At 44.8% G+C, this 27,183-nt stretch overlaps 1 protein-coding gene across 1 annotated transcript in view; it reads left to right on the top strand.

Moving 5' to 3' along the window:
• The window catches only part of CCDC150 (coiled-coil domain containing 150), a 41,381-nt gene extending 14,433 nt beyond the window's left edge, over positions 1-26,948 (top strand). The window contains exons 5-11 of the mRNA XM_038749562.1: positions 3,624-3,750; positions 11,232-11,426; positions 11,572-11,640; positions 15,406-15,567; positions 21,828-21,914; positions 25,986-26,090; positions 26,718-26,948. Of these exons, the coding sequence (XP_038605490.1) occupies positions 3,624-3,750; positions 11,232-11,426; positions 11,572-11,640; positions 15,406-15,567; positions 21,828-21,914; positions 25,986-26,090; positions 26,718-26,819 (847 nt within the window). The 3' untranslated portion in view covers positions 26,820-26,948. The remainder of the gene's footprint in view (positions 1-3,623; positions 3,751-11,231; positions 11,427-11,571; positions 11,641-15,405; positions 15,568-21,827; positions 21,915-25,985; positions 26,091-26,717) is intronic.
• The last annotated feature ends 235 nt before the right edge of the window (positions 26,949-27,183 follow it).

Raw genomic sequence — 27,183 nt, forward strand, 5'->3', positions numbered from 1 at the left:
ATATTTGTGTATATATATACATATATATACATATATATTACAGAGTCCTTCCCTAAGAGTCAGTGTTGTTGGGTAGTGAGCGCTTACTGTGTGCAGAGCACTGTACTAAGTGCTTGGGAAGTCCAAGTTGGCAACGTATAGAGACGGTCCCTACCCAACAGTGGGCTCACAGTCTAGAAGGGGGAGACAGAGAACAAAACCAAACATATTAACAAAATAAAATAGAATAGATATGTACAAGTAAAATAAATAAATAAACAGAGTAATAAATATGTACAAACATATATACATATATATGTATATATGTATACATACATACATATATACATATACATATATATATATATATATATATATATACACACACATATATATTACAGAGTCATTCCCTAAGAGTCAGTGTTGTTGGGTAGCAGGAGCTTACTGTGTGCACAGCACTGTACTAAGCGCTTGGGAATTCCAAGTTGGCAACATCTAGAGCTGGTCCCTCCCCAACAGTGGGCTCACAGTCTAGAAGGGGGAGACAGAACAAAACCAAACATATTCAAAAACTAAAATAAATAGAATAGATATGTACAAGTAAAATAAATAGAGTAATAAATGTGTACAAGCATATATACATATGTATACATATATATATATATATATATATATATATATACACATATATATACATATATACATCTATATTACAGAGTCGTTCCCTAAGAGTCAGTGTTGTTGGGTAGCGGGCGCTTACTGTGTGCAGAGCACTGTACTAAGCGCTTTGGAAGTACAAGTTGGCAACATATAGAGACAGTCCCTACCCAACAGTCCCTACCCTATATGTATATATATGTACATATATATACACATATATGTATATATATGTACATATATATGCATATATATTACAGAGTCGTTCCCTAATAGTCAGTGTTGTTGGGTAGTGGGTGCTTACTGTGTGCAGAGCACTGTACATATATATACATGTGTATATACATATATATCATCATCAATCGTATTTATTGAGCGCTTACTGTGTGCAGAGCACTGTACTAAGCGCTTAATACATATATAATATGTATATATGTATATGTATGTATGTATATGTGTGCATATATATATATCAATCAATCAATCAATCGTATTTATTGAGCGCTTACTATGTGCAGAGCACTGTACTAAGCGCTTAGTATGTATATGTATATGTATATACATATATATATGTATATACATATACATATGTATATATATATATATACATATATACACATATATATTACAGAGTTATTCCCTAAGAGTCAGTGTTGTTGGGTAGCGGGTGCTTAGCCCAGTGCGCTCAATAAATACACTTGAATGACGCTGTGCTGGACGCCACCACCAGCTGCATCAAGAGGGCCCCGTTAAGCGCCTTCCACATGCCTTCCGTGGGCTCGGCGACGTCGTGGGCTCCCACCATGTGCCCAATATAGCTGCCTGCTGTGTGCTGAGCGTCACCCGGCGGGGCTCGGTGGCAACAGCCCGGGCTTGGGAGTCCAAGTTCTAATCCTGGCTCTGCCACTTAATAATAATAACAATAATAATAATAATAATAACAATAATAATAGCATTTATTAAGCTCTTACTATGTGCAAAGCACTGTTCTAAGCGCTGGGGAGGTTACAAGGTGATCAGGTTGTCCCCTGTCGGGCTCACAATCTTAATCCCCATTTGACAGATGAGGGAACTGAGGCCCAGAGAACAATAATAATAAGAAGGACGATAATAATAATGGCATGTGTTAAGCGCTGAAGACCTTGAGCCCCCCGTGGGACAGACTGATCACCTTGGATCCTCTCCAGCGCTTAGAACAGTGCTTGGCACAGAGTAAGCGCTTAATACTTGCCATTATTATTATCATCATTATTATTATTATTATCCCCATTTGATGGATGAGGGAACTGAGGCCCAGAGAACAATAATAATAAGAAGAACGCTAATAATAATGGCATGTATTAAGCACTGAAGACCGTGAGCCCCCCGTGGGACAACCTGATCACCTTGGATCCCCTCCAGCGCTTAGAACAGTGCTTGGCACATAGTAAGCCTTCTCACAGTCTTCTAGACCGTGAGCCCACTTTTGGGTAGGGACCGTCTCTATATGTTGCCAACTTGGACTTCCCAAGCGCTTAGTACAGTGCTCTGCACATAGTAAGCGCTCAATAAATACGACTGAATGAATGAATGAACTCTATTTTACTTCTATAAATTTATTCTGTTCATTTTATTTTAATATGTTTTGTTCTGTTGTCTGTCTCCCCCTTCTAGCCCGTGAGCCCGCTGTTGGGTAGGGACCGTCTCTATCTGTTGCCAACTTGGACTTCCCAAGCGCTTAGTACAGTGCTCTGCACACAGTAAGCGCTCAATAAAAACGATTGAATGAATGAATTAATGAACTCTACTTATTTATTTTACTTATACAGATTTATTCTGTTCATCTTATTTTGTTAATATGTTTTGTTCTGTCGTCTGTCTCCCCCTTCTAGCCCGTGAGCCCTCTGTTGGGTAGGGACCGTCTCTATCTGTTGCCAACTTGGGCTTCCCAAGTGCTTAGTCCAGTGCTCTGCGCACAGTAAGCGCTCAATAAATACGATTGATTGATTGATTGATTGATAGTAAGCGCTTAACAAATACCACCATTATTATTATGCGGAGGGGGCCGGGAGGCCTCTGGAGGGTCTTGAGGAGCAGGGAGGGCAGACCCCGATGGGAAGACGGGTGGTCGTGGGGAAAGAGGATAGATCTTCATCATCATCATCATCAATCATATTTATTGAGCGCTTACTATGTGCAGAGCACTGTACTAAGCGCTTGGGAAGTACAAATTGGCAACATATAGAGACAGTCCCTACCCAGCAGTGGGCTCACAGTCTAAAAGGGGGAGACAGAGACCAAAACCAAGCATACTAACAAAATAAAATAAATAGAATAGATATGTACAAATAAAATAAATAAATAAATAAATAGAGTAATAAATATGTACAAACATATATACATATATACAGGTAGATGGCGGGGGGGCGCGGGGGGGGATGGGCCCAGGGTGGGCTCCAAGCTTCAGGAATCTCAATCAATCAATCAATCAATCAATCAATCGTATTTATTGAGCGCTTACTATGTGCAGAGCACTGTACTAAGCGCTTGGGAAGTACAAATTGGCATCACATAGAGACAGTCCCTACCCAACAGTGGGCTCACAGTCTAAAAGGGGGAGACAGAGAACAGAACCAAACATACCAACAAAATAAACTAAGTAGGATAGAAATGTACAAGTAAAATAAATAAATAAATAAATAAATAGAGTAATAAATATGTAATAGCATTTGTTAAGCACTTACTATGTGCAAAGCACTGTTCTATGCACTGGGGAGGATACAAGGCAAGCGGGTTGTCCCACATGGGGCTCACAGGCTTCATCCTCATTTTACAGATGAGGGAACTGAGGCCCAGAGAAGTTAAGTGATTTGCCCAAGGTCACACAGCCGACATGTGGCAGAGTCGGGATTCGAACCCATGACCTCTGACTCCCAAGCCCGGGCTCTTCCCACTGAGCCACGCTGCTTCTCTGATCAGCGTTCTCGTTGCCCTTTCCGTGCCCGCAGGCAGCAGCTGGCCGAGGAAGCCAAGAAGGAGGCCGGCCTGCAGGCCGAGCGACTGGAAGACCTGAAAAAGCAATTCCAGGTGGAGAGAGAAGGCGCCAGGAAGGCCTCCCTCCGAGAAACGGCCGAGGTCAGCAGCGGACGGAGGTGGGGGGCGGCCCTGGGGACGGCGTGGGGGGCTCCCACCCACACACAGACGAAGAACAACAACAACAATAAATGATGGGATGCAATAATGATGATAATGATGGTATTTGTTGAGCGCTTACTATGGGCCGAGCACCGTTCGAAGCGCTGGGGGAGATACAAGGTCATCAGGGTGTCCCCCGTGGGGCTCACAGTCTTCATTAGTATTTGACAGATGAGGGAACTGAGGCCCAGAGAATAATAATAATGACGGTATTTGTTAAGCGCTTACTATGGGCCAAGCACCGTTCGAAGCGCTGGGGGAGATACAAGGTGATGAGGTTGTCCCCTGTGGGGCTAACAGTCTTCATTCGCATTTGACAGATGAGGGAACTGAGGCCCAGAGAATAATAATAATGATGGTATTTGTTAAGCGCTTACTATGGGCCAAGCACCGTTCTAAGAGCTGAGGGAGAAACAAGGTCATCAGGCTGTCCCCTGTGGGGCTCACAGTTTTCATTCCCTTTTGACAAATGAGGGAACTGAGGCCTAGAGAATAATAATAATCATAATGATGTCATTTGTTCATTCATTCATTCAATCGTATTTACTGAGCACTTACTGTGTGCAGAGCACTGGACTAAGCACTTGGGAAGTACAAGTTGGCAACATCTAGAGACGGTCCCTACCCAACAGTGGGTTCACAGTCTAGAAGAACGCTTACTATGTGCCAAGCACCGTTCTAAGTGCTGGGGGAGATACAAGGTGATCAGGTTGTCCCCCGTAGGGCTCACAGTCTTCATTCCCATTTGACAGAAGAGGGAACTGAGGCCCAGAGAATAATAATAATGATGGTATTTGTTAAGCGCTTACTATGGGCAAAGCACTGTTCTAAGCGCTGGGGGGGATACAAGGTGACCAGGTTGTCCCACATGGGGCTCACGGTCTTCATCTCCATTTTACAGATGAGGGAACTGAGGCCCGGAGAATAATAATAATACTAATGATGGCATTTATCAGGCACTTACTATGTGCGAAGCACTGTTCTAAGTGCTGGGGGGGATACAAGGCGATCAGGTTGTCCCACTTCATCTCCATTTGACAGATGAGGTCACTGAGGCTCAGAGAATAATAATAATACTAATGATGGCATTTGTTAGGCGCTTACTATGTGCGAAGTGCTGTTCTAAGCGCTGGGGGGATACAAGGTGATCAGGTTGTCCCACGTGGGGCTCACAGGCTTCATCTTCATTTGACAGATGAGGTCACTGAGGCTCAGAGAATAATAATAATAATAATAATAATAATGGTATTTGTTAAGTGTTTACTTTGGGCAAAGCACTGTTCTAAGCTCTAGGGAGGTTACAATAGTAATATAATAATAATAATAATAACGGCATTTGTTAAGTGCTTACTATGTGCAGAGCACTGTTCTAAGTGCTGGGGGTGGATACAAGGTGATCAAGTTGTCCCACATGGTGGGGGCTCACAGTCTTCATCCTCATTTTACAGATGAGGTAATTGAGGCTCAGAGAAGTTAACTGACTCACCCAAGGTCACACAGCAGACATGTGGCGGAGCCGGAATTCGAACCCCTGACCCGTGACCCCAAAGCCTGTGCTCTTTCCACTGAGCCACGCTGCTTCTCTAAGGTGATCAGGTTGTCACACGGGGGGCTCCCAGTCTTCATCCCCATTTTCCAGATGAGGGAACTGAGGCTCAGAGAATAATAATAATAATGATGATGATGATGATGGTATTTATTAAGTGCTTACTATGTGCTGGGCACTGTTCTAAGCGCTGGGGAGGTCACAAGGTGATCCGGTTGTCCCATGGGGGGCTCACAGTCTTCATCCCAATTTTCCAGATGAGGTCACTGAGGCTCAGAGAATAATAATAATAATAATAATAATAATAATAATGATGGTATTTGTTAAGCACTTACTATGTGCTGGGCACTGTTCTAAGAGCTGGGGAGGTTACAAGGTGATCAGGTTGTCCCACGGGGGGCTCACAGTCTTCATCCCCATTTTCCAGATGAGTTCACTGAGGCTCAGAGAATAATAATAATAATAATGATGATGATGATGGTATTTATTAAGCACTTACTATGTGTTGGGCACTGTTCTAAGCGCTGGGGAGGTTACAAGGTGATCAGGTTGTCCCATGGGGGGCTCACAGTCTTCATCCCCATTTTCCAGATGAGTTCACTGAGGCTCAGAGAATAATAATAATAATGATGATGATGGTATTTATTAAGCACTTACTATGTGCTGGGCACTGTTCTAAGCGCTGGGGAGGTCACAAGGTGATCAGGTTGTCCCATGGGGGGCTCCCAGTCTTCATCCCCATTTTCCAGATGAGGTCACTGAGGCTTAGAGAATAATAATAATAATAATAATGATGGTATTTGTTAAGTGCTTACTATGTGCTGGACACTGTTCTAAGCGCTGGGGAGGTCACAAGGTGATCAGGTTGTCCCACGGGGGGCTCCCAGTCTTCAACCCCATTTGACAGATGAGGGAACTGAGGCTCAGAGAAGTGAAGTGACTTGCCCAAAGTCACCCAGCAGACAAGTGGCGGAGCCGGGATTTGAACCCATGACCTCTGACTCCAAAGCCCGGACTCCCCCAGGGCCTCTGCCCGGCCCGGATCAACGCCCACCCATCAGTGACCTTTACTGAGCACCCAGCGGGGAGAGTTGGGGCCCAGCGAGTCGCACAAAGCCTCCATTCATTCATTCAGTCGTATTTATTGAGCGCTTCCTGTGTGCAGAGCACTGGACTAAGCGCTTGGAAAGCCACACGCCCTAGTCAGTCAGTCGGTCCTATCTATTGGGCGCTTACTGTGTGCAGAGCACTGGACTAAGCTCTTGGAAAGCCACACGCCCTCGTCAGTCAGTCGGTCCTATTTATTGGGCGCTTACTGTGTGCACAGCACTGGACTAAGCGCTTGGAAAGCCACGCTCCCTCATCAGTCAGTCGGTCGGTCCTATTTATTGGGCGCTTACTGTGTGCAGAGCACTGGACTAAGCCCTTGAGAGACGACCACGCCACAAAAAACTGACACATTCCCTGCCCACATGAAGCTGACAGTCTGGGGGGGGAGATGGACGTGAATAGAAACAAATAAATGAAGGATGTGAACTTAAGCCGTGTGGGGCTGGGATTTGTACATATTTATTACGATTGATTGATTGATTGATTGATTACGCTATTTATTTTATTAATGATGCAGCGTGGCTCAGTGGAAAGAGCCCGGGCTTTGGAGTCAGTGGTCGTGGGTTCAAATCCCGGCTCTGCCAATTGTCAGCTGTGTGACCTTGGGCAAGTCACTTAACTTCTCTGGGCCTCAGTTCCCTCATCTGTAAAATGGGGGTTGACTGTGAGCCCCCCGTGGGACAGCCTGATCACCTTGTAACCCCCCAGCGCTTAGAACAGTGCTTTGCACATAGTAAGCGCTTAATAAATGCCATCATTATTATTATTATCATTATAGCTATAATTCTATTTCTTTCGAGGGTATTGTCACTCGTCTGCTTGTTGTGTTTTGTGGTGTGTCTCCCCCTTCTAGACTGTGAGCCCCTTGTTGGGTCGGGACCGTCTCTAGATGTTGCCGACTTGGACTTCCCAATCAATCAATCAATCAATCAATCGTATTTATTGGGCTCTTACTGGGTGCAGAGCACTGGACTAAGCGCTTGGGAAGTGCAAGTTGACAACATCTAGAGACGGTCCCTACCCAACAGTGGGCTCACAGTCTAGAAGGGGGAGACAGACAACAAAATCAATCAATCAATCGTATTTATTGAGCACTTACTGGGTGCAGAGCACTGGACTAAGCGCTTGGGAAGTCCAAGTGGGCAACATCTAGAGACGGTCCCTACCCAACAGTGGGCTCACAGTCTAGAAGGGCTTAGTAATGATAGCATTTATTAATGATGGCATTTATTAAGCGCTTCCTATGTGCAAAGCACTGTTCTAAGCACTGGGGTAGATACTATCAATCAGTCAATCGATCAATCGTATTTATTGAGAGCTTCCTGTGTGCAGAGCACCGGACGAAGCGCTTGGAAACGACAATTCATTCATTCATTCATTCAATCGGATTTATTGAGCGCTTACTGTGTGCAGAGCAGTGGACTAAGCGCTTGGAAATGACAATTCATTCATTCATTCAATCGGATGTATTGAGCGCTTACTGTGTGCAGAGCAGTGGACTAAGAGCTTGGAAACGACAATTCATTCATTCATTCATTCATTCAATCGGATTTATTGAGCACTTACTGTGTGCAGAGCACCGGACTAAATGCTTGGAAACAACAATTCATTCATTCATTCAATCGTATTTATTGAGCGCTTACTGTGTGCAGAGCACTGTACTATTCATTCATTCATTCAATCGTATTTATTGAGCGCTTACTGTGTGCAGAGCACTGTACTAAGTGCTTGGGAAGTACAAGCTGGCAACATATAGAGACGGTCCCTACCCAACAGTGGGCTCACAGTCTAGAAGGGGGAGACAGACAACAAGACAAAACATATTAACAAAACAAAATAAATAGAATAAATATGTACAAATAAAATCAATCGAGTAATAAATACTAAGCGCTTGGGAAGTACAAGTTGGCAACATATAGAGACGGTCCCTACCCGACAGTGGGCTCACAGGCTAGAATTATTCTGATTATTACTTAGCGGGACCGGTGAGCCATCCCCGCATCCCCGGCTTGCGGAAACCAGGTCTGCCGGGCCCGGGGTAAGTGGCTAACAAATACCATCATCATTATTATCATTATTATCATTATTAAACAAACAGCCACCATTATGACTATTACTTAGAGGGACCGGTGAGCCATCCCCGCATCCCCGGCTTGTGGGAGCCAGGTCTGCCGGGCCCGGGGTAAGCGCTTAACAAATGCCATCGTCATTATTATTATTATTATTAAACAAACAGCATCATTATGACTATTACTTAGCGGGACCGGTGAGCCATCCCCGCATCCCCGGCTTGCGGGACCCAGGTCTGCCGGGCCCAGGGTAAGCGCTTAACAAATACCATCATCATTATTATCATTATTATCATTATTAACCAAACATCATCATTATGGACTATTACTTAGAGGGACCTGTGAGCCATCCCCGCATCCCCGGCTTGCAGGAGCCAGGTCTGCCGGGCCCGGGGTAAGCGGTTAACAAATACCATCATCATTATTATCATTATAATTATTATTATTATTAAACAAACAACATCATTATGACTATTACTTAGAGGGACCGGCGAGCCATCCCCGCATCCCCGGCTTGCAGGAGCCAGGTCTGCCTGGCCCGGGGTAAGCGCTTAACAAATACCATCATCATTATTATTATTATTATTAACCAAACAGCATCATTCTGACTATTACTTTGCGGGACCGGTGAGCCATCCCCGCATCCCCTGCCTTTGGGAGCCAGGTCTGCCGGGCCCAGGGTAAGCGCTTAATCAATCAATCAATCAATTGTATTTATTGAACGCTTACTGTGTGCAGAGCACTGGACTAAGCGATTGGGAAGTACAAGTCGGCAACACATAGAGACAGTCCCTACCCAACAGCGGGCTCACAGTCTAGAAGCTTAACAAATACCATCATCATTATTATCATTATTATCATTATTAAACAAACAGCATCATTCTGACTATTACTTAGCGGGACTGGTGAGCCATCCCCGCATCCCCGGCTTGCAGGATTCAGGTCTGCCGGGCCCCGGGTAAGCGCTTAACAAATGCCATCGTCATTATCATTATTATTATTAAACAAACAGCATCATTATGACTATTATTTAGCGGGACCGGTGAGCCATCCCCGCATCCCCGGCTTGTGGGAGCCAGGTCTGCCAGGCCCGGGGTAAGCGCTTAACAAATACCATCGTCATTATTATCATCATTATTATTATTATTAAACAAACAGCATCATTATGACTATTACTTAGAGGGACCGGTGAGCCATCCCTGCATCCCCGGCTTGCAGGAGCCAGGTCTGCCGGGCCCGGGGTAAGTGCTTAACAAATACCATCATAATTATTATCATCATCATTATTATTATTATTATTAAACAAACAGCATCATTATGACTATTACTTAGAGGGACCGGTGAGCCATCACCGGTTTGCGGAAACCAGGTCTGCCGGGCCCGGGGTAAACGCTTAACAAATACCATCATCACTATTATCATTATTATCATTATTAAACAAACAGCATCATTACGACTATTACTTAGCAGGACCGGTGAGCCATCCCCGCATCCCCGGCTTGCGGGAGCCAGGTCTGCCGGGCCCGGGGTAAGCACTTAACAAATACCATCGTCATTATTATCATCATTATTATTATTATTAAACAAACAGCATCATTATGACTATTACTTAGCGGGACCGGTGAGCCATCCCCGCATCCCCAGCTTGCGGGAGCCAGGTCAGCCGGGCCCGGGGTAAGCGCTTAACAAATACCATCATCATTATTATCATCATCATTATTATTATTAAACAAACAGCATCATTATGACTATTACTTAGAGGGACCGGTGAGCCATCCCCGCATCCCCGGCTTGCGGAAGCCAGGTCTGCCGGGCCCGGGGTAAGCGCTTAACAAATACCATCGTCATTATTATCATCATCATTATTATTATTAAACAAACAGCAACATTATGACTATTACTTAGAGGGACCCGTGAGCCATCCCCGCATCCCCGGCTTGCGGAAACCAGGTCTGCCGGGCCCGGGGTAAGCGCTTAACAAATGCCATCATCATTATTATCATTATTAAACAAACAGCATCATTCTGACTATTACTTAGCGGGACCGGTGAGCCATCCCCGCATCCCCTGCCTTTGGGAGCCAGGTCTGCCGGGCCCGGGGTAAGCGCTTAACAAATACCATCATCACTATTATCATTATTAAACAAACAGCATCATTCTGACTGTTACTTTGTGGGACCGGTGAGCCATCCCCGCATCCCCGGCTTGCAGGATTCAGGTCTGCCGGGCCCCGGGTAAGCGCTTAACAAATGCCATCGTCATTATCGTTATTATTACTAAACAAACAGCATCATTATGACTATTACTTAGCGGGACCGGTGAGCCATTCCCGCATCCCCAGCTTGCGGGAGCCAGGTCAGCCGGGCCCGGGGTAAGCGCTTAACAAATACCATCATCATTATTATCATCATCATTATTATTATTATTATTATTATTAAACAAACAGCATTATTATGACTATTACTTAGAGGGACCGGTGAGCCATCCCCGCATCCCCGGCTTGCGGAAACCAGGTCTGCCGGGCCCGGGGTAAGCGCTTAACAAATGCCATCATCACTATTATCATTATTATCATTATTATCATTATTAAACAAACAGCATCATTCTGACTATTACTTAGAGGGACCGGTGAGCCGTTCCCGCGTCCCCATCCGCCCGTCCCACCGCCGTGTCTCCCCTCCCCGCTGTGCCGGCAGCTGAAACGAGCCCTGGACGAGGCCGGCTCCAGGTCGGCGGACGTGGCCCGGGCCAACAGGGAGCTGCGCCACAGGGTGTCGGAGCTGGAGGCCACCCTGGCCGGGCACCAGGAGAAACTGAGGACCCAGAAGAGCCAACTCCAGCACCACCGGGCTTCCAGAGCCGACCAGGCCCAGAACCTCCGGAGGATGAAGGTCGGAGGGGACCCCTTTCTTCCGTTCCCTCGGCATCCCCCGTGCCCGGGTGGGCCAGAGCGGGCCCGGGGGGCTCTGGGGGCTCGGGCGGCGCCCACCCCATCACCCCCGACCGCGGTGACCCTTCCCCACCCCGCGGTTCCAGCAAATCGAGACGGAGCTGAGGCGGATGGAGCTGGCTAAGGAGCAGTACCAGAAGAAGAACTACGAGCAGGTAGGCCCCGCTCGGGAAAGCGAAGCGGCCTTGGCCTGGGCCTCAGAGGGACCTGCGTTCTAAAAAAACCACCAAAAAACCACTCCAAACTGAACAAACGCCACCATTATTATGAAATACCACAATAAAACACCCCAAACTGAACAAATGCCACCATTATGAAATGCCACCAAAAACCCACCCCAAACTGAACAAATGCCACCATTGTTATGAAATACCACCAAAAAACCACCCCAAACTGAACAAACACCATCATTATTATGAAATGCCACAAAAAAACACCCCAAACTGGACCAAAACCATCATTATGAAATACTACCGAAAAACCACCCCAAACTGAACACCACCATTATTACAAAATGCCACCAAAAAGCCACCCCAAACTGAACAAATGCCATCATTATTACAAAATGCCACCAGAAAGCCACCCCAAACTGAACAAACGCCATCATTATTACAAAACGCCACCAGAAAGCCACCCCAAACTGAACAAACGCCATTATTATAAAATGCCACCAAAAAACCACCCCAAACTGAACAAATGCCATCATTATTATGAAATGCCACCAAAAACCCACCCCAAACTGGACAAACACCATCTTTATTATGAAATGCCACCAAAAAACCACCCCAAACTGGACAAACGCCATCATTATTATGAAATAATAATGAATAATAATAATAATGTTGGCATTTGTTAAGCGCTTACTATGTGCAAAGCACTGTTCTAAGTGCTGGGAGGGATACAAAGTGATCAGGTTGTCCCATGTGGGGTTCACAGTCTCAATCCCCATTTTACAGACGAGGTACCTGAGGCTCAGAGAAGTGAAGTGACTTGCCCAAGGTCACACAGCAGACATGTGGTGGAGCTGGGATTCGAACCCATGACCTCTGACTCCAAAGCCCGTGCTCTTTCCACTGACTCACGCTGCTTCTCTCCCAAACTGAACAAATGCCACCATTATTATGAAATGCCACCCAAAAACCACCCCAAACTGAACAAATGCCATTAGTATTATTAAATGCCACCAACAAAACACCCCAAACTGGACAAATGCCATCGTTATTAAGAAATGCCACCAAAAAACCACCCCCAACTGGACCAAAACGCCATCATTATTATAAAATGCCACCAAAAAGCCACCCCAAACTGAACAAACGCCACCATTATTATGAAATGCCACCCAAAACCCACCCCAAACTGAACAAACGACATTAGTATTATTAAATGCCACCAAAAAAACCCACCCCAAACTGGACAAACGCCATCGTTATTATGAAATGCCACCAAAAAGCCACCCCAAACTGGACAAATGCCATCATTATTATGAAATGCCACAATAAAACACCCCAAACTGAGAAAATGCCACCATTATTATGAAATGCCACCAAAAAACGACTCCTTGCTGAACAGATGCCACCATTATTATGAAATGCCACCAAAAAACCACCCCCAACTGGACCAAAACACCATCGTTATTATGAAATGCCACCCAAAAACCACCCTAAACTGGACAAACGCCATCATTATTATGAAATGCCACCAAAAAGCCACCCCAAACTGAACAAATGCCACCATTATTATGAAATGCCACCCAACCCCCCCTAAACTGAACAAACGCCATTAGTATTATTAAATGCCACCAAAAAAAACACCCCAAACTGAACAAACGCCATCGTTACTATGAAATGCCACCAAAAAGCCATCCCAAACTGAACAAACGCCACCATTATTATGAAATGCCACCAAAAAACCACCCCAAACTGAACAAACGCCATTAGTATTATTAAATGCCACCAAAAAAACCACCCCAAACTGGACAAACGCCATCGTTATTATGAAATGCCACCCAAAAGCCACCCCAAACTGAACAAATGCCATCGTTATTATGAAATGCCACCAAAAAGCCACCCCAAACTGAACAAACGCCACCATTATTATGAAATGCCACCAAAAAACCACCCCTAACTGGACCAAAGCGCCATCATTGTTATGAAATGCCACCAAAAAACCACCGCAAACTGGACAAATGCAATCATTATTATGAAATGCCACCAAAAAGCCACCCCAAACTGAACAAACGCCACCATTATTATGAAATGCCACCAAAAGCCACCCCAAACTGAACAAACGCCATTAGTATTATTAAATGCCACCAAAAAACCACCCCAACTGGACCAACGCCATTGTTATTATGAAATGCCACCACAAAAATGCCCAAGTTGACATTATTAAGAAATGCCACCAAAAACCACCCCCAACTGGACCAAAACGCCATCATTGTTATGAAATGCCACGAAAAAACCACCCCAAACTGGACAAACGCCATCATTATTATAGAATGCCACCAAAAAGCCACCCCAAACTGAACAAATGCCACCATTATTATGAAATGCCACCCAAAAACCACCCCAAACTGAACAAACGCCATTAATATTATTAAATGCCACCAAAAAAAAACCACGCCAAACTGGACAAACGCCATCGTTACTATGAAATGCCACCAAAAAGCCATCCCAAACTGAACAAACGCCACCATTATTATGAAATGCCACCCAAAAACCACCCCAAACTGAACAAACGCCATTAGTATTAGTAAATGCCACCAAAAAAACCCACCCCAAACTGGACAAACGCCATCGTTATTATGAAATGCCACCAAAAAGCCATCCCAAACTGAACAAATGCCACCATTATTATGAAATGCCACCAAAAACCCACCCCAAACTGGACAAATGCCATCTTTATTATGAAATGCCACCAAAAAACCTCCCCAAACTGAACAAACGCCACCATTATTATGAAATGCCACCCAAACCCCCCTCTCAAACTGAACAAACGCCATTAGTATTATTAAATGCCACCAAAAAAACCCACCCCAAACTGGACAAACGCCATCGTCACTATGAAATGCCACCAAAAAGCCATCCCAAACTGAACAAACGCCACCATTATTATGAAATGCCACCAAAAAACCACCCCAAACTGAACAAACGCCATTAGTATTATTACATGCCACCAAAAAAACCACCCCAAACTGGACAAACGCCATCGTTATTATGAAATGCCACCAAAAAGCCATCCCAAACTGAACAAATGCCATCGTTATTATGAAATGCCACCAAAAAGCCACCCCAAACTGAACAAATGCCACCATTATTATGAAATGCCACCAAAAACCCACCCCAAACTGGACAAATGCCATCTTTATTATGAAATGCCACCAAAAAACCTCCCCAAACTGGACAAACGCCATCGTTACTATGAAATGCCACCCAAAAACCACCCCAAACTGAACAAACGCCATTAGTATTATTAAATGCCACCGAAAAAAACCACCCCAAACTGAACAAACGCCATTAGTATTATTAAATGCCACCGAAAAAAACCACCCCAAACTGGACAGACGCCATCGTTATTATGAAATGCCACCAAAAAACCACCCCCAACTGGACCAACGCCATTGTTATTATGAAATGCCACCGAAAAAATGCCCCAAGTTGACATTATTATGAAATGCCACCAAAAAACCACCCCAAACCGGACCGACGCCACCGTTATTATGAAACGCCACCCAAAATCCACACCTAACTGGACCAAGGCCATCTATATTATGAAATGCCACCAAAAGACCACCCCAAACTGAACATACGCCACCGTTATTCTGACATGCCACCAAATCACCACCCCAAACTGGGCAAAGGCCATCGTTATTCTGAAATGCCACCATCAATGCCACCCTGGTGCCCGCCCCGGCCGCGCAGGCCCTCAGCATCCAGACCTTCGTGGCCGAGATGGCAGAGCTGCAGCGGGAGCTGCAGGCCCTGGCGAGGAACCAGCACGACGCCGCCGCTCGCCACCGTCAGCAGGAGACCCACCTGGAGGCCGAGAGGAAACTGAGGCAGGAGCTGGAATCCCGCTGCCGGGTGAGGGGCCGGAGGGCGACATCCCCGGCGCTCGGTACACTGCTCTGAGAGAAGCAGCGTGGCTCAGTGGAAAGAGCCCGGTCTTTGGAGTCAGTGGTCGTGGGTTCAAATCCCGGCTCTTCCAATTGTCAGCTGGGTGACCTTGGGCAAGTCACTTCACTTCTCTGGGCCTCTCAGTTCCCTCATCTGTACAATGGGGATGAAGACTGTGAGCCCCCCGGGGGACAACCTGATCACCTTGTATCCCCCCAAGGCTTAGAACAGTGCTTTGCACTTAATAAATGCCGTCATTATTATTATTATTACTCATTCATTCCTTCAGTCATATTTATTGGGCGCTTACTGTGTGCAGAGCACTGTACTAAGCGCTTAGGAAGGACAATTCGGCAACATAATACTGCACGTAGTAAGCGCTCACCAGAGAAGCAGCGTGGCTCAGTGGAAAGAGCCCGGGCTTTGGAGTCAGTGGTCGTGGGTTCAAATCCCAGCTCTACCAATTGTCAGCTGGGTGACCGTGGGCAAGTCACTTAACTTCTCTGGGCCTCAGTTCCCTCATCTCTAAAATGGGGATTAAGACTGTGAGCCCCCCGTGGGACAACCTGATCACCTTGTATCCCCCCAGCGCTTAGATCAGTGCTTTGCACATAGTAAGCGCTTAATAAATGCCGTCATTATTATTATTATTACTCATTCATTCCTTCAGTCATATTTATTGGGCGCTTACTGTGTGCGGAGCACTGTACTAAGTGCTTAGGAAGGACAATTCGGCAACATAATACTGCACGTAGTAAGCGCTCACCAGAGAATCAGGGTGATTCAGTGGAAAGAGCCCGGGCCTGGGAATCAGAGGTGGTGGGTTCCAATCCCCGCTCTGCCACTTAATAATAATAATGATGGTATTTGTTGAGCACTTACTATGTGCCAAGCACTGTTCTAAGCGCTGGGGAGGTCACCAGGTGATCAGGGTGTCCCCCGTGGTGCTCCCAGTCTTCATCCCCCTTTTCCAGATGAGGGAACTGAGGCCCAGAGAATAATAATAATAATAATGGCATTTATTAAGTGCTTACTATGTGCAAATCACTGTTCTAAGCACTGGGGAGGTTACAAGTTGATCAGGTTGTCCCTCGGGGGGCTCACAGTCTTAATCCCCATTTTACAGATGAGGTCACTGAGGCCCAGAGAAGTGAAGTGTCTTGCCCAAAGTCACACAGCTGACAACTGGCAGAGCTGGGATTTGAACCCATGACCTCTGACTCCAAAGCCCGGGCTCTTTCCACTGAGCCACGCTCTCTAGGCTAAGTGAAGAGACTTGCCCAGTCACCCGGCTGACAAGCGGCGGAGCCGGGATTAGAACCCATGACCTCTGACTCCCAAGCCCAAGCCATTTCCTCTGAGCCACGCCGCACTTGTCAGCTGGGTGACTTTGGGCAAGTCACTTCACTTCTCTAGGCCTCAGTTTCCTCATCTGTAAAATGGGGATGGAGACTGGGAGCCCCACGGGGGACAGGGCCTGTGTCCAACCCGATCTGTTTGTACCCACCGCAGTGCTTAGCACAGTGCCTAGCACATAGTAAGCACAAAACAAATGCCATAATGACCACTACTAACCCCGGCTCCGCCACCTGTCAGCCGTGTGACTTTGGGCAAGCCGCTTCACTTCTCCGGGCCTCAGTTCCCTCATCTGTAAAATGGGGATAAAGACTGTGAGCCCCACAGGGGACAACCTGATCACCTTGTATTTACCTCAGTGCTTCGAACAGCGCTCAGCACGTAGTAAGCGCTTAACAAATACCATTATTATTATTATTATTATTATTATTATTACTATTACTATTCATTCATTCATTCAATCATATTTATTGAGCGCTTACTGTGTGTAGAGCACTGGACTAAGCGCTTATTAAATATGAAGGAATGAATGAACAGAGGAGAAGAAGCAGCGTGGCTCGGTGGAAACAGCCCAGGCTTTGGAGTCAGAGGTCATGGGTTCAAATCCCGGCTCCGCCAATTGTCAGCTGGGTGACTTTGGGCAAGTCACTTCACTTCTCTGGGCCTCAGTTCCCTCATCTGTAAAAAATGAGGATGAAGACTGCCCGTGGAACAACCTGATCACCTTGTAACCTCCCCAGCGCTTAGGACAGTGCTTTGCACATAGTGAGCACTTAATAAATAGAGAAGAGCTTAATTGAGAAGCAGAGTGGCTTAGTAGAAAGAGCCCGGGCTTTGGAATCACAGGTCATGGGTTCAAATCCCGGCTCTGACACTTGTCAGCTGGGCAAGTCACTTAACTTCTCTGAGCCTCAGTTCCCTCATCTGGAAAATGGGGATTAAGACTGTGAGCCCCCTGTGGGACAACCTGATCACCTTGTAACCTCTCCAGCGCTTAGAACAGTGCTTGGCACATAGTAGGCGCTTAATAAATGCCATCATCATCATTATTATTATTATTATTACTATTCATTCATTCATTCAATCGTATTTATTGAGCGCTTACTGCCAACAAATGCCATCATCATCGTCATCATCATCATCATCATCATTATCACTATTCATTTATTCAATCATATTTATTGAATGCTTACTGCCAACAAATGCCATCATCATCGTCATCATCATTATTATTTATTGAGCACTAACTGCCAACAAATGCCATCATCATTATTATTACTATTCATTCATTCATTCAATCGTATTTATTGAGCACTTACTGCCAACAAATGCCATCATCATCATTATTATTACTATTCATTCACTCATTCAATCGTATTTATTGAGCACTTACTGCGAACAAATGCCATCATCATTATTATTACTATTTATTCACCCATTCAATCGTATTTATTGAGCACTTACTGCCAACAAATGCCATCATCATCATTATTACTATTCATTCATTCAGTCAATAATATTTATTGAGCACTTACTGCCAACAAATGCCACCATCATCATTATTACTATTCATTCACTCATTCAATCGTATTTATTGAGCACTTACTGCCAATAAATGCCATCATCATCATCATCATCCTTATTATTACTATTCATTCATTCAGTCAGTCGTATTTATTGAGCACTTACTGCCAACTAATAATAATAATGGCACTTATTAAGCACTTATTATGTGCAAAGCACTGTTCTAAGCACTGGGGAGGTTACAGCGTGATCAGGTTGTCCCACGGGGGGCTCACAGTCTTAATCCTCATTTTACAAATGAGGTAAGTGAGGCCCAGAGAAGTGAAGTGAATTGCCCAAAGTCACCCAGCTGACACGTGGCGGAGCCAGGACTTGAACCCATGACCTCTGACTCCAAAGCCCGGGCTCTTTCCACTGAGCCACACTGCTTCTCAAATGCCATCATCATCACTGTCATCATAATTATTATTACTATTCATTCATACAATCGTATTTATTGAGTGCTTACTGCCAATAAATGCCATCATCATCATCATCATCATCATCATTACTATTAATTCATTCAATCAATTGTATTTATTGAGCGCTTACTGCCAATAAATGCCATCATCATCATCATCATCATAATTATTACTATTCATTCATTCAGTCAATTGCATTTATTGAGCGCTTACTGCCAGCAAATGCCATCATCATCATTATTACTATTCATTCACTCATTTAATCGTATTTATTGAGCACTTACTGCCAAAAAATACCATCATCATCATCATCATCATCATTATTATTATTACTATTCATTCATTCATTCAGTCGTATTTATTGAGCACTTACTGCCAACAAATGCCATCATCATCACTATTCATTCACTCAATCGTATTTGTTGAGTGCTTACTGCTAATTAATGCCATCATCATCATCATCATCATTATTATTATTATTCATTTTTTCATTCAATCACATTTATTGAGTGCTTACTGACAAGAAATGCCATCATCATCATTATTATTACTATTCATTCAATCGTATTTATTGAGCACTTACTGCCAACAAATGCCATCATCATCATCATCATCGTTACTATTCATTCACTCATTCAATCGTATTTATTGAGCGCTTACTGCCAAGTAATGCCATCATCATCATCATCTTCATTATTATGATTCATTCACTCATTCAATTGTATTTATTGAGCACTTACTGCCAACAAATGCCATCATCATTATTATTACTATTCATTCATTCATTCAATCATAGTCATTGAGCACTTACTGCCAACAAATGCCATCATCATCATTATTATTACTATTCATTCACTCATTCAATCGTATTTATTGAGCGCTTACTGCCAATTAATGCCATCATCATCATCATCATCATCATTATTCATTCTTTCATTCAATCACATTTATTGAGCACTTACTGCCAATTAATGCCATCATCATCATCATCATCACCATTATTATTATTCATTCTTTCATTCAATCATATTTATTGAGCGCTTACTGACAAGAAATGCCATCATCATCATCATCATTATTACCATTCATTCATTCCATCGTATTTATTGAGCACTTACTGCCAATAAGTGCCATCATCATCATCATCATCATTATTACTATTACTATTCATTCATTCATTCCATCATATTTATTGAGCACTTACTGCCAATAAGTGCCATCATCATCATCATCATCATCATCATCATCATTATTATTACTATTCATTCATTCACTCAATCGTATTTATTGAGCACTTACCACCCAAAAGTGCCATCATCGTCATCATCATCATCATCATCATCATCATCATCATCATTATTACTATTCATTCATTCATTCCATCATATTTATTGAGCACTTACTGCCAATAAGTGCCATCATTATCATCATCATCATCATATTATTATTATTACTACTATTCATTCATTCATTCCATCATATTTATTGAGCACTTACTGCCAATAAGTGCCATCATCATCATCATTATTACTATTACTATTCATTCATTCATTCCATCATATTTATTGAGCACTTACTGCCAATAAGTGCCATCATCATCATCATCAATCATCATCATTATTACTATTCATTCATTCACTTAATCGTATTTATTGAGCACTTACCGCCCAAAAGTGCCATCATCATCATCATCATCATTATTACTATTCATTCATTCATTCCATCATATTTATTGAGCACTTACTGCTAATAGGTGCCATCATCATCATCATCATCATCATCATCATTATTATTATTACTATTCATTCATTCATTCCATCATATTTATTGAGCACTTACTGCCAATAAGTGCCATCATCATCATCATTATTATTACTATTACTATTCATTCATTCATTCCATCATATTTATTGAGCACTTACTGCCAATAAGTGCCATCATCATCATCATCAATCATCATCATCATCATCATCATTATTACTATTCATTCATTCACTTAATCGTATTTTTTGAGCACTTACCGCCCAAAAGTGCCATCATCATCATCATCATCATCATCATCATTATTACTATTCATTCATTCATTCCATCATATTTATTGAGCACTTACTGCTAATAGGTGCCATCATCATCATCATCATCATCATCATTATTATTATTACTATTCATTCATTCATTCCATCGTATTTATTGAGCACTTACTGCAAATAAGTGCCATCATCATCATCATCATCATCATTATTACTATTCACTCATTCATTCCATCATATTTATTGGGCACTTACTGCCAATAAGTGCTGTCATCACCATCACCATCATCATTATTATTCTTACTATCCATTCATTCACTCAATCGTATTTATTGAGCACTTACTGCCAATAAGTGCCATCACAGGTATATACATACCTGTATATATGTATATATATGTTCGTACATATTTATTACTCTATTTATTTTACTTGTATGTATCTATTGCATTTATTTCATTTTGGTAGTATGTTTGGTTTTGTTCTCTGTCCCCCTCTTTTAGACTGTGAGCCCACTGTCGGGTAGGGACCGTCTCTGTATGTTGCCAACTTGGACTTCCCAAGCGCTTAGTCCAGTGCTCTGCACACAGTCAGCGCTCAATAAATACGATTGATCGATCATTATTACTATTCATTCATTCATTCCATGGTATTTATTGAGCACTTACTGTCAATAGGTGCCATCCTCATCAGCATCATCCTCATCGTCATTATTATTATTACTATTCATTCATTCACTCAATCGCCTTTGTTGAGCGCTCACTGTGCGCAGAGCACTGTACTGAGCGCTTATGAAATACTGCGACGGAATGAACGAGCAGAGGGGAGGACGAAGAGTCTCTTGTCGTCCGCCCACAGGGCCTGGAGGACACAGTTCGGACCCTGAAGAAGTGCAAGGAGGCCACAGAACATAAACTGAGAGAAGCCCGCGCCGAGTCGGAGGAGGTGGGCCCAGGCCGGGGGACCACGGGAGGGGGGCCCACCCACCCACCGGGGTCCCTCCACCATCATTCATTCCTTTAGTTGTATTTATTGAGCACTTACTATGTGCAGAGCACTGGACTAAGCGCCTGGGAAGGACAAGTCAGTACCAGTACAAATCCCGGCTCCGTCACTTGTCAGCTGTGTGACTTCGGGCAAGTCACTTCACCTCTCTGCGCCTCAGTTCCCTCATCTGTAAAATGGGGATGAAGACTGTGAGCCCCATGTGGGACAACCTGATCACCTTGTAATCTCCCCAGCGCTTAGAACAGTGCTTTGCACATAGTAAGCGCTTAATAAATGCCATTATTATTATTATTATTATTATTACCAGAGACGCAGCGTGGCTCAGTGGAAAGAGCCCGGGCTTTGGAGTCAGAGGTCGTGGGTTCAAATAATAATAATAATGAGGGTATTTTTAATCAATCAATCAATTGTATTTATTGAGCGCTTATTGTGTGCAGACCACTGGACTAAGCGCTTGGGAAGTCCAAGTTGGCAACATCTAGAGACGGTCCCTACCCAACAGTGGGCTCACAGTCTAAAAGGGGGAGACAGAGAACAAAACCAAACATACTAACAAAATAAAATAAATAGAATAGACATGTACAAATAAAATAGAGTAATAAATATGTACAAACATATATACATATATACAGGTGCTGTGGGGAAGGGAAGGAGGTAAGTTGAGGGGGATGGAGAGGGGGACGAGGGGGAGAGTTAAGTGCTTACTGTGTGCCAAGCACTGTTCTAAACGCTGGGGGAATACAAGGTAATAATAATAATAATGAAGGCATTTATTAAGCGCTTACTATGTGCCAAGCACCGTTCTAAGCACTGGGGAGGTTACAAGGTGATCAGGTTGTCTCACGGGGGTCTCCCAGTCTTCATCCCCATTTGACAGATGAGGGAACTGAGGCCCAGAGAAGGGAGGTGACTTGCCCAAAGTAACCCAGCTGACAAGTGGCGGAGTCGGGATTTGAACCCATGACCTCTGACTCCAAAGCCCGGGCTCTTTCCACTGAGCCACGCACTTGGGAAGGACAAGTCGGTACAGGAGAAGCAGCGTGGCTCAGTGGAAAGAGCCCGGGCTTTGGAGTCAGAGGTTATGGGTTCAAATAATAATAATAATAATAACAATAATAACAATGATAATAATAATGAGGGTATTTGTTAAGCGCTTACTATGTGCCAAGCACTGTTCTAAACGCTGAGGGAAAATAAGGTAATAATAATAATAATAATAATAATGAAGGCATTTATTAAGCACTTACTATGTGCCAAGCACTGTTCTAAACACTAGGAGAATACAAGGTAATAATAATAATAATAATGAAGGCATTTATTAAGCACTTACTACGTGTAAAGCACCGTTCTAAGCTCTGGGGACGTTACAAGGTGCTTCATCCCCATTTTACAGATGACGGAACTGAGGCCCAGAGAAGGCAAGTGACTTGCCCAAAGTCACCCAGCTGACAAGTGGCGGAGCCGGGATTTGAACCAGGCAGGATTTGAACCCATGACCTCTGACTCCCAAGCCCGGGCTCTTTCCACGGAACCACACTGCTTCTCCAATCTTGGCTCCATCGTCAATCCAGTTCAAATCCCGGCTCCGCCAATTGCCAGCTGTGTGACTTTGGGTAAGTCACTTCCCTTCTCTGGGCCTCAGTTCCCTCATCTGGAAAATGGGGATTAATAATAATAATGATGATGGCATTTATTAAGCGCTTGCTATGTGCAAGGCATCGTTCTAAGCGCTGGATTAAGACTGTGAGCCCCATGTGGGACAACCTGATCACCTTGTAACCTCCCCAGCGCTTAGAACAGTGCTTTGCACATAGTAAGGGCTTAATAAATGCCATCATTCATTCCTTCGTATTTATTGAGTGCTTACTGTGTGCAGAGCACTGTACTAAGCGCTTGGGAAGTCCAAGCTGGCAACATATAGAGACGGTCCCTACCCAACAGTGGGCTCACAGTCTAGAATCATTATCATGATTATTAAATTGCCAACTTGTACTTCCCAAGCGCTTAGTCCAGTGCTCTGCACAGTAAGCGCTCAATAAATACGATTGGATGAATGAGTGAATAAATACGATTGGATGACTGAATGAATAGGAGGGGGAGACAGACAACAAAACAATTGAGAAGCAGCGTGGCTCAGTGGGAAGAGCCCGGGCTTTGGAGTCAGAGGTCATGGGTTCTAATCCTGACTCTGCCCCTTGCCTGCTGTGTGACCCTGGGCAAGTCACTTCACTTCTCTGGGCCTCAGTTCCCTCATCTGGAAAATGGGGATGAAGACTGTGAGCCCCCCGGGGGAAAACCTGATCACCTTGTAACCTCCCCAGCGCTTAGACTTCTAGACTGTGAGCCCACTGTTGGGTCGGGATCGTCTCTAGATGTTGCCGACTTGTACTTCCCAGGCGCTTAGTACAGTGCTCTGCACACAGTAAGCGCTCAATAAATATGATTGAATGAATACATGAACGGTGCTTTGCACATAGTAAGTGCTTAACAAATCCTGTCATTATTATGATTATTAAATTGCCAACTTTCATTCATTCAATCGTCTTTATTGAGCGCTTACTGTGTGCAGAGCCCTGTACTAAGCGCTTGGGAAGTCCAAGTCGGCAACATATAGAGACGATCCCGACCCAACAGTGGGCTCACCGTCTAGAAGGGGGAGACAGAGAACAAAACAAAACATATTAACAAAATTAAATTAATAGAATAAATATGTACAAATAAGACTAATAAATACGCACTTCCCAAGCGCTTAGTAAAGTGCTCTGCGCAATAAGCACTCAATAAATACGATTGAATTCATTCATTCATTCATTCATTCAATCGTATTTATTGAGCACTCACTGTGTGCATAGCACTGTATTAATCAATCAATTGTATTTATTGAGCGCTTACTGTGTGCAGAGCAACGTACTAAGCGCTTGGGAAGTCCAAGTTGGCAACATCTAGAGACGGTCCCTACCCAACAGTGGGCTCACAGGCTAGAAGGGGGAGACAGACGACAAGACAAAACATATTAACAAAATAGAATAAATATGTACAAATAAGAGTAATAAATACGTACTTCCCAAGTGCTTAGTACAGTGTCTGCGCAGTAAGCGCTCTATAAATACGATTGAATAAATGAATGAGTGAATTCATTCAATCGTATTTATTGAGCGCTCACTGTGTGCAGAGCACTGTACTAAGCGCTTGGGAAGTACAAGTCGGCAACACATAGAGACAGTCCCTACCCAACTGCGGGCTCACAGTGTAGAAGGGGGAGACCGAGAACACCAACAAACATATTAATGGAATAAAATAAATAGTATAGATATGTACAAGTAAAATAAATCAATAAATAGAGTAATAAATCCGTACAGACACGAGGTGCTGTGGGGAAGGGAAGGTGGTAGGGCGGGGGGGATGGGGAGGGGGCTCAGTGTGGGAAGGCCGCCTGCTAAGCGCTTAGTACAGTGCTCTGCACACAGTAAGCGCTCAATAAATACGATTGATTGATTGATTGATTGATTGGAGGAGGTGAGCTCTCAGTAGGGCCTATGAATGGACAATAAAACATGTGCCAATCAATCAATCAATCAATCAATCAATCAATCAATCGTATTTATTGAGCACTTACTGTGTGCAGAGCACTGTACTAAGCGCTTGGGAAGTCCAAGCTGGCAACATCTAGAGACGGTCCCTACCCAACAGTGGGCTCACGGTCTAAAAGGGGGCTGCTCCTATCGAGAAGCCGCGTGGCTCCGTGGAAAGAGCCTGGGCTTTGGAGTCCAAGGTCATGAGTTCGAATCCCAGCTCCGCCACTTGTCTGCTGGGTGACCTTGGGCAAGTCTTTTCACTTCTCTGAGCCTCCGTTCCCTCAGCTGTAAAATGGGGATGAAGACCGGGAGCCCCACGGGGGACAACCTGATCACACTGTATCCACCCCCAGGGCTTAGAACAGTGCTTGGCACATAGTAAGCACTTAATAAATGCCATTATTATTATTATTATTATTATTATTATTATTAGATCGCGGCCAGTCTGGAAGAGGCCCAGCGTTGGTTCCGCTCCAAGTTCGACGGCCTGCAACCGGAGCTGACGAGGAACCGCCTGCAGCCCCTCTCCAGGGACCAGGTGAGCGCCGGGCAGGGGCTGGGGTGGTGGCGTCCCCCTCTCCGGGCCCCTCCGGCCCCCGGGAGACCCCCCCATCAATCAATCAATCAATCAATCAATCGTATTTATTGAGTGCTTACTGTGTGCATCATCATCAATCGTATTTATTGAGCGCTTACTATGTGCAGAGCACTGGACTAAGCGCTTGGGAAGTGCAAGTTGGCAGCATATAGAGACGGTCCCTACCCAACAGTGGGCTCACAGTCTAAAAGGGGGAGACAGAGAACAAAACCAAACATATTAACAAAATAAAATAAATAGAATAGATATGTACAAGTAAAATAAATAGAGTAATAAATATGTACAAACACATATCCATATATACAGGTGCTGTGGGGAAGGGAAGGAGGTAAGATGGGGATGGAGAGGGGGATGAGGGGGAGAGGAAGGAAGGGGCTTAGTGTGGGAAGGCCTCCTGGAGGAGGTGAGCTCTCAGTAGGGCTTTGAGGGATCAATCAATTGTATTTATTGAGCGCTTACTGTGTGCAGAGCACTGTACTAAGCACTTGGGAAGTCCAAGCTGGCAACATCTAGAGACGGTCCCTACCCAACAGCGGGCTCACGGTCTAAAACCGCCCGTCCCGGCAGGACGCGGCCGAGCGGCGGGCCGGACAGTCGGCCTTGCGGCGCTGGGAGATGAAGCGACAGCAGCAGCAGGAGCGGAGAAGGCCCGGGACGGACAAGAAGTGACCTTCGCCCCGAGGGCGGCGGCCTGCTGGACACCTCTTCCTCCTCCTCCGGGCCCGACGGGCCGTCGGGGCCGGGCGGTCGGGCCTGGAGAGCCCCGCGCCCCCGAATAAATGGCGTGCCGGACGCCGAGAGGCTGTGAGGAGCGCTCCGGAGAGTGGGCTCACGCGGGGGGAAGGCCGGCTTCCACGTGGTGCGGCTATAGGCTGGACGGCGTCGACGGCGGCGTTGATGGCTTCGTCCGGCGGCCGTGGTGGGAGGGAAGGGAGGAGCGCTCCGGAGAGGGGGCTCACGCGGTGGGCAGGCCGGCTTCCACGTGGCGCGGCTATAGGCCGGACAGCGTCGACGACGGCATCGACAGCTTCGT

The sequence above is a fragment of the Tachyglossus aculeatus genome, chromosome 7 (genome assembly GCF_015852505.1).
Source record: "Tachyglossus aculeatus isolate mTacAcu1 chromosome 7, mTacAcu1.pri, whole genome shotgun sequence".
In the NCBI taxonomy this organism is placed as follows: Eukaryota; Metazoa; Chordata; class Mammalia; order Monotremata; family Tachyglossidae; genus Tachyglossus; species Tachyglossus aculeatus.